This window comes from Ornithodoros turicata, chromosome 1 (assembly GCF_037126465.1).
Source record: "Ornithodoros turicata isolate Travis chromosome 1, ASM3712646v1, whole genome shotgun sequence".
Lineage (NCBI taxonomy): Eukaryota > Metazoa > Arthropoda > Arachnida > Ixodida > Argasidae > Ornithodoros > Ornithodoros turicata.
The window spans coordinates 172,554,187-172,562,876 of NC_088201.1; the positions used below are offsets into that span (position 1 = coordinate 172,554,187).

General features: G+C 44.4%; 1 protein-coding gene across 1 annotated transcript; it reads left to right on the top strand.

Moving 5' to 3' along the window:
• The first annotated feature begins 4,432 nt into the window (after window positions 1–4,432).
• On the top strand, window positions 4,433–6,535 carry LOC135390049 (piggyBac transposable element-derived protein 4-like). The gene is made up of 2 exons (XM_064620067.1): window positions 4,433–5,958; window positions 6,496–6,535. Exons 1-2 carry the CDS (start codon window positions 4,433–4,435, stop codon window positions 6,533–6,535), a joined length of 1,566 nt encoding a protein of 521 aa, XP_064476137.1.
• The last annotated feature ends 2,155 nt before the right edge of the window (window positions 6,536–8,690 follow it).

An 8,690-nucleotide genomic window follows, 5' to 3' on the forward strand; every position in this document is an offset into this window, starting at 1 on the left:
TGTGATGTAATCTACAAGTTGCACACAACGATAGTCCTAAAACACTGTCGGCATAGCCTTTCCAGACGAAAACGCGAGTTTGACCTCCTTCAGAATGCTTTCACCGGGCACCCACCATGACTTCCTATGGTATTTTGTCTCAGCACTTGCATAATGCACCCACCTATCATTAATAATAATTGTTCCAAGAAATTCGTCTTGACTGTCTTGATACCATTGAAGGAAAATGCAAGCTGCGTTCATTCGTTGCTCCTTACGAACGTTACCGAGCAAATGTGGCCCCCATCTTGCATAAATTTCGTTGACCAAGCTGAAGGAAATTTGTTCCCATGAGTATCAGAGTGCAGTACCAGTGACCCGCCAGTCTCCGTTAACAATTCTCGGAATTTCAGAAAAGAAACGTTGTTTCGTGGTGCTATAGCTGATCTCCCACTGTACTGTTCATTGTGCAGATTTTCACGACCCTGTATAGAGGACACACCAGTTCAATGCCTGTAAAGTGTTTTGTAACTGTTAGTGGATATTCTCTAAAGCACTCTTTTTTCTTTAACGAAAAGTAGGATAGCTCTTACTTACTAGGATAGTCAGACGTACTCGGAAATATTACATCCATACTTGAATGCCTGACACATAGGTGAACGGCACTCCATTAACCAACGTTTGCAGTGCCGGGATGTCACACCCAACTACTACACCATTCAGTTTGTCCTAGTGGTGTTTCCTTTGAATAACAAATATCGGGAAAACTTATTTTTGGATGACCCTCCTAATTCCAGTTCTCTTTCGCATTTGGCTACATTTTTTAGATTTCTTGTGACGACTCTTGTGGACAGATACCAGCATGGAAGACTTAATAATAATTGGGGTTTACATTGCGAGACAACTGAGATCATGAGCGACGCCACAGCAGTTGGTCTGTGGATTGCCCACCTGGGTGTCCTTAAATGTGCAATGAAAGCTCACCACACAACACACCGTATTTAATGTCCCTTGTGGAAGATGGCATGTCTAAGCAACTTGTATCCTGGCACTAAGTTGCTGGTGTTTTTGGCCGGGTTCGAACCGGCGATCTCGGGATCAGAAGGCGAACACACTACAGACTCAGCCACCAAGGCCGGTTCACGGACAACTTGAACAACACAATTATGTTAACTCTGCCATCAAGTAATTCAGTTTCCTGCATATGTTTTGTAACAATTGAACTTCAGTTTTGTAAGCATGAAGGCTCAGCTAAGAACCACCTCTTATAATTTAGTGACTTTATTTGATGTCTGAATGATTTCACACCTGTTAAAAACCTAATAAGACAAAATCTTGATGATTTCTAATACGTGGTATATACAAGGCAGCTACAAGACGTCTACAATTAGACGTCAATTACTAAATGTCTCCCAGATGTCTAGTAAATCACTAATTTTAGACGTCTAAATAATAGTAAGACTTTTAGACGTCTAGTCAACGTCTAGTTTGGGCACTATCCCTAAAGTCTAGGGTTAGAACAGGTCTGGACGTCTAGTGGACTACCATGTGTTGCCTGGGTAGCGATGCCGTGCAAACTCATTGAGAACCCAGCTCAAACACAATGCTTAAACGTTCTTAAATCGTACTCTCTTAGTTTGGCGACGCTGCAGCCTCCGCCCCCAATAAGAAAGGGAATGTCACACTCAAATTGATATGCAGCTGCTTGACTGTTCGATCTGTTCAGATCCAAGTGTTCAGGTGTTCAGATGAAGCTTCTGAGCGCAGCCAGGTGTTTGCATTTTGTATTCAAGCCCATAGCAACGACGGCTCTCGCAAGGTGCTAGTTAAGTGTATCTTAGCAACGTATTTATACATGTTGCAAAACGAGCCCAGTACACTGCATGGCACTCAAAGGGAAAAAAGAACGAACGAGATATTATCCGCTTCCGCGGAGTTGCGTTGAACTGTCTTGTAGCAGGCCGTAGATCTGCTTGGTAATTCTGAAGAATTTTGAAATTATGAAGTCATGTCACAGTGGACATGGAGCAGCAGGGTGATATGACTGATGTAAGCGGGCACACACATCATTGCTGTGCATGAACTCTGGTTTCCCCAGCACACATTGAACTTCCAACAATTTGTTGACATCTGTTGATGCCAAATTACCCACCTACTCCTGCACCAGTTTAACATCCTGCAAAAATCACTACTTTAAATTATTGCATGATCTGATTAAGTTTTAATTTGTGCCAGCCACTCGGTGGAACTGAGAACTGCCGTGGCACTGCAAACATCCCGGATGGTGATGATGACACAGAGGTAATGAAATCACATGGCACGTAGACTCCACATTCTTAGGTGCTGAAATAGCACACGAATAATGTTATGCCATTGGACATGGTATCCACTGAACGTGCTGGTGACTCTGGCTGTACTCATCTGGGGCTCTACTCATCACGATACATGTCTATTTTGCTTCGCTTTCATCGGCAGCACTGGGATGCTGACCTGATAAAAGTTTATTCTGAATGCAATTTCGGACCACCTGAGTTTTTTTAATGAACAAATTTATCTCCAAGTCAACATTTAACTTGGAACAATTTAGTCATCCTACATTTTTAGCAATGAGAGATGGAAAAGGAGATATAACATTAACAGTATCCAAACAACAGAATAATGGAAGGTAGTACGTGTGTGCCCAGAGATGTGGTGTTTGGGTATAAGCATATGACTAGTCACTAACCGCTGGTATTGTCTAAATATTGTGTAAATATTTTTGTGGAATCCCTCCAGCATCACAAGCCCTCATACATCGGATGTCAAAGAAACACTCTCTCCTGGTGATGTGAGTGACAATGGTGGTGACAACAGCAGGTGTTAATTCATTCGCCAGACCGTGTGTGAGCTTGAGAGGGGAGGGGGCAAATTGCACACTACTGTTGCACTTCAGTGCCACCAATATTTCAGGTAACCACAAATATTTAAAATTTTATGGAAATTGTGTGTTCCCGCTCTTCTCCAAAAAGTTAAAGTGTTAGTCATCGATAGTAAATACTGCTATAGCGCGTATGTACAGTGGCGCCGGTGCCAATTTTGTATGACAGGGGTTTCAAGGTGAAGCAACCATAAAATAGCGCCGTAAGTGGTGTGAGGGATAACTGGTCTAACCAGGAAAAGTTGGAATGTAGACACACTCCCACCTGTTCCTGTCAATAAGGTTACAATGCCGGCTGCTATATCCTTTTACAGAGCAGTCACAGACTTATTAATTTTGTATTAACTGCCGCTGACTTCTACACCGTTGCTTTCGCTTTCGAGTTACATTTTATGGATGCCAACATCCACCACAAACGCTCTGAAGACATATGATGTTTTCATTATTTCATCGCACAGCGTATGTGAACTGCACGTAGTTGCCCACACATGTAGTGCTTGTTTTATATAAGCTGTGCACATTATGATATATTCTTGGAGAAAATTTGATGTGATATGTGTATGTATTATTTTGCCGAGTAAGTGGTATTTTATGATATTTTTGGGTCAGTAGATTGTTAGTATTGCAACACAACAAAACAGACCTTGATAAACTGTTCACAAGAACCATTGGTAATACAGCAAAACCAGATGCAGCAGCTGACTGGAAAGCACTGCCGAGTTATGAAGCATGAACTATGAGGCCCAGATGCAGAGTTGAAAGCATAAGACCATAATCGGTTGAACGTGAAGAACCGTTATTGGAAATATTGTGGGTTTTATCGGCTTTGTGGGCTACATAATGCCCTACTAATACCCGTGGACACCCACAAAGAATACCTATAGGACCCTGTGGGATTGCTTGTAGGACACTCTAGGTCCCATAGGCATTCCTGGTGGGTCCAAACATGCGTACCCACGAAGTCCTACAGGTAATATCTCCGGGAATTTTTGTTATAATCATGACATTGGCATCACGTGGGGCCAAAGTCATGATTATAACAAAAAAAATCAACTTCACATGGTTTGCAGCAGTGGAGGCCGCAAAATCTGCAAAAAGTAGCACCGCATCCCTTTAACCCTTTGAGGGGTAGTGGTTCCGTGGTGATACCACACCTATTTCGTCCCCTGTAGCTCAAACGGGCAGTGGCACAAACTTGAAACCACGCAAGCAGATGGAGCACGTGTCGCCCTCTCGGAGCAAGCAGTGCAAACGCGCTTGAATTTCATCTTCGCGGTTCGCGGGCTTTTCGAAACAATGCAATTCACGTGCGAGTGATCGGGTTGTTTTGTTCGCTCTGTTTCTTCGACTATATAGTTCCCACGCACGCACCAACTGCTATTTGGAGAAAACTAGATCTTGGAGGTAAGTAATACTTGGTTTGGCTTCAATATCATGACGCTAAATGTTCGAAAATTGGAGCAACGTTTGCGTGGTTTCAATTGGAGCCACTGCCCATCTAGGGTACAACCGACACTATTCTGTTTTGTCGCAGGGATGGCCTTTTCTTCGTCTTTCTTTTGCCGGAACAAAGCTGTTCCAGAGGACATTCCGTCTGATACAGAGTCTGTTGTGTCAGGGAGTGACACTGACGATGACTTCACGCCCCGTGATGATGAAATATCAGAGAGAGGAAGCATGTCGGGTGAATCTGATGGGGAAGACGAGGATACAAGCACTGTCACCAACAAAAGGCCCATAAAGTGGATGAAAAAGGATTATTCACCGTCCCTGAATCAATTTTCTGAGTTCACTGGAGTCCTATGTGACAGCGCATTTGAGACTGAAGTGCGCCCTGTGGATGTGTTTCTCCAGTTGTTTCCTGAAGATTTGATTGACGACATGGTCTTTCAGACCAACTTGTATGCCGTTCAGAACGCTACGACATTTCCCCCAACAAATAACGAGGAAATGAAGGCATTTCTGGCCATAAATATCCTCATGGGAATCAAGAAACTCCCGAGCTACAGGGACTATTGGTCTAGCATGGAAATAATGAGGGATCCGTACATTGCAAACGTCATGTCGGTAAAGCGCTTTAGCAGCCTTCTTTCTAATTTTCACATCAACGACAACAGCAGGGCACCTGAACGTGGAACGAAGGATTACGACAAGCTCTACAAGGTGCGCCCACTGCTGAACAGGCTCAGCCAAACTTTTGCAAAATGTTACGCCCCAACCAAGTACCAGAGTGTCGACGAATCTATGATAAAATTCAAAGGGAGGTCTACGCTAAAGCAATATATGCCGCAGAAGCCGATCAAACGCGGGTACAAGGTGTGGGTTCGAGCCGACGCAAACGGGTACATCTGCCAGTTTGAGATCTATACTGGCCGTGGAAAGGATACGGTGCCCGAGCACGGCCTTGGTGAACGTGTTGTGCGATCCCTGTCAGAGGCCCTCCACAACAAACATCATCACGTGTTCTTTGATAATTTCTTTACATCGGTGCCTCTGCTCACAGACCTTCTGGAGAAAGGTGTATATGCCACTGGTACCATTCGTGCAAACAGGAAGTTTCTTCCAGAACTCAAGTCCGATAAGGCAATGAAAAGGGGGGACGTAGACCAGAGAGTGTCAGCTAGGGGTATCTTGGTAGCCAAATGGAAAGACAAGAGGTGTGTGACAGTTGCATCAAATGCCCACGGTACCGAAATATCAACAGTGCCGAGGAAGTCCAAAGACGGATCAACAGAAACCATCCCGTGCCCACAGGTGGTCCTAGACTACAATTCCCACATGGGATACGTGGACAAAGCTGATATGATGAAGAGTATTTATGAAATCGACCGGAAAAGCCGCAAGTGGTGGCATCGGATTGCTTTTCATTTCCTGGATGTTGCAATAGTAAACGCGCATGTCCTATACAATCAGGTAGCCACGAATGCTAATGTCACCCTCAAGGATTTTCGCACGGAACTTGTAGCAGGCATGCTGGGAGCACAAGAACTCAATAAAAAGGGGACAAAAAGGAAGCGATCTGAGGTTTGCTCATTCAAGAAGCAGGTTCCCGCTGACATCAGGTATGACAAGGTTGCCCATCTGCCGATACATTCAACGTCGAAAAGGTGCTCCCACTGCAGCACGAGGGCCACACCCAGGCGTACTCGGTGGATATGCAGGACGTGTGATGTGGGACTGTGTTTGCAACAAGAAAGAAACTGTTTTATTGAGTATCATACAAAGTAAACGTTGTGTGCTAAATGGGCAGTGGTTCCATATGTGTGCCACGTTGTATAATAAAAAGTATGAATACATTTTTGAAAAACTTTGTCTTAGGGGGATCGTACGCCTGAAACCGAGCGCAGGGCGGTTTATCATCATAAAATAAGCAGTATAAAGTAGGGTGCCCCTGAAAGGGTTAATATGAACTAGTGCCACGTACAGCTGGTGGCACAGTCATGATGATAAAAAAAGAAACTTTACAGGGTTTGCAGGAGTGGAGGCCGCAGGATCACAAAAAAATAGCGCCTGACCCTTTAATATGAACTAGTATCCTCGTATGGCCGTTGCCAAAGTCTTGATGATAACAACAAGAACAACAATTTTATACTTCACAGGGATTGCAAGAGTGGAGGCCGTAAAATTCGAAACAAGTAGCACCGAGCTCCTTTGATATGGACTAGTGTACTCGTATCGCTGATGCCAAAGTCTTGATGATAAAAAAACAGTGGAGGCTGCAAAATTCACCAGACCCATTTAATATGGACACCAGTTGATAGTGGAGCGATGTGGTGTCCTTTTCCAGTTGTCTTTGCCGTAGCTCCGTAGTATAAGGAGAATCTTTGGGCACCTCTTGAGGGCACACACCGCTAATACCCCGTCAGATGACAATATTTAAGGTCTTCTACCAATGACACTTTAGTAGATAGGACCGTCTGCAACTATCATATTCGTGTCTTTTGGGACTCTTTGTAGAAAGCGTTCGCTGATAGCCTTTACATGTGTGTATAGAGTGTTTAAAAAAAGTCGTGCGCTAAATTATTCCAAAATTGTGTGACTACATGCTGCAGGGCGCACCGAAATCGCACGTTAGCGTGCTGAAAAAAGTGTGTGTTTGGATGCCCCTAAGTCAAGAGAGCCACAAACACTCTGTGTCACTAACCTGTTGCAGTAGTGGCCAGCGAACAAATACATGCACTCAGTTTTGCAAGCACTGCGCATACATAACGCTGATGTTTCAGAACCGAGTTCATTGGACGTCACCAGCATTAGAGGAAGGTTACGTTAAATTTTAATTGGCGAAATGACCTCGTGCGTTATTCTGACTCACTAAATATCACTTAATACTTTGAAGTTGTGATCTATGCGTTGGAATGAGAAACAGGCCCTAATCATGTCCATTTCAGCGTGAACCGATACGGTTGTATAAGTTGTGGGAACTGGAATACTTCTAGGCGTAGAAATTTAGCGCAGTTCTAATTTTGTTCTTTCGTTTTCAACACATGCCTTCGTCAAATATGCAGAAGAACGTAAACCATCTACATCAAAGGTGCCTGTACAGAAACGGATAAAGCTGATGAAAAAGCTTTGGCAACCTTTCTGAGGGACCTACGACGCGCGAGTACCTGAATACACCGGTATTTTGTAATCACGTGTTGTCATTTTAGCTTAATCACGCATGTTGCACGTTTGCTCAGACGCTTCACATGCATTACTATATCTATGATATATTTATCATATCTATCATATCATAGTATCTATGATACTATCTATCATATTACTTCATCTATGGGTATGCTACCCGTTTCACTTTTGAACGCGCCAAGACTGCCTCGATTCTTCTCGCTGTACAATGGATGATCCCGATCGAAGGAAGACAAGTCTAAATGTTCGTCGGCGATCGCACGTAACTAATATTCGTAGTCCTTTCAGAATAGGCCGAGGATGCGAGAATACCAGAGTGAGCAGGGTTTCACAGTAGAACGAGTACAGGGTTAACTTACTCACTTCTAAGATCGTCAAGCCAATCTGCAGGGGGAAATCGCATCGCACTTTTCTTTTGCACATTTCCTACATGACGCAATCGGTGACAAAATTTCCATTCGCACGCATTCCGCACGACTCCTGAGGCGACTCGCCGTCTCCTCATGGAAGGCTACTCGAACATCGCCCATATTAAACTTATTTAGCAGCGTTCTCCCGAAGACCGCTTTATTTGAGATTTTATAGAATTTTTTTTCGAACGTCGTGCCCGAGGCAACGCGTCTGGCAACATTGTCCTCGATGTAGGGATGCAGGAATGATGCCTGACGAAATTTTAGAATTAGAATTAGAATTAGAATTTAGTCACCCTCATGCCCAATCTACAACAGAATAGTAGCGCGTAGTAGCGAGTAGCGCGTTATGAGCGACGTACTCGACCTTGTCCTTGCACGTGAGCAGCAGCTTTTTGTTGTTCACCGGCTGATACATTAACTCTTCGAGGAGCCCTCGCTGGAATGGCGAAAGCCATTCCTTCGGGACCACCGCTTTCTCGGCCCCAGGGGAAAGTACCGCGTCAGCGCGTGGACAGATTTTGGATACTACAAGTCGCACGCGTACACGTACCCCACGTCCTAATCCGTGGGGTGGCGCATAAAATCCACGGAGTTAAAATCCTCGACCCATTCGAAATCGCCCACGAGTAGGTGCTTTCCCTATTGGAAAAACGTCCTGAGGTTTCCTCAGGATATCTTGAGGTTCTCCGAGGTTACCTTAGAACTACCTGAGGTTCTCTGAGGTTACCTCAGAACTACCTGAGGTTCTCCTGCGG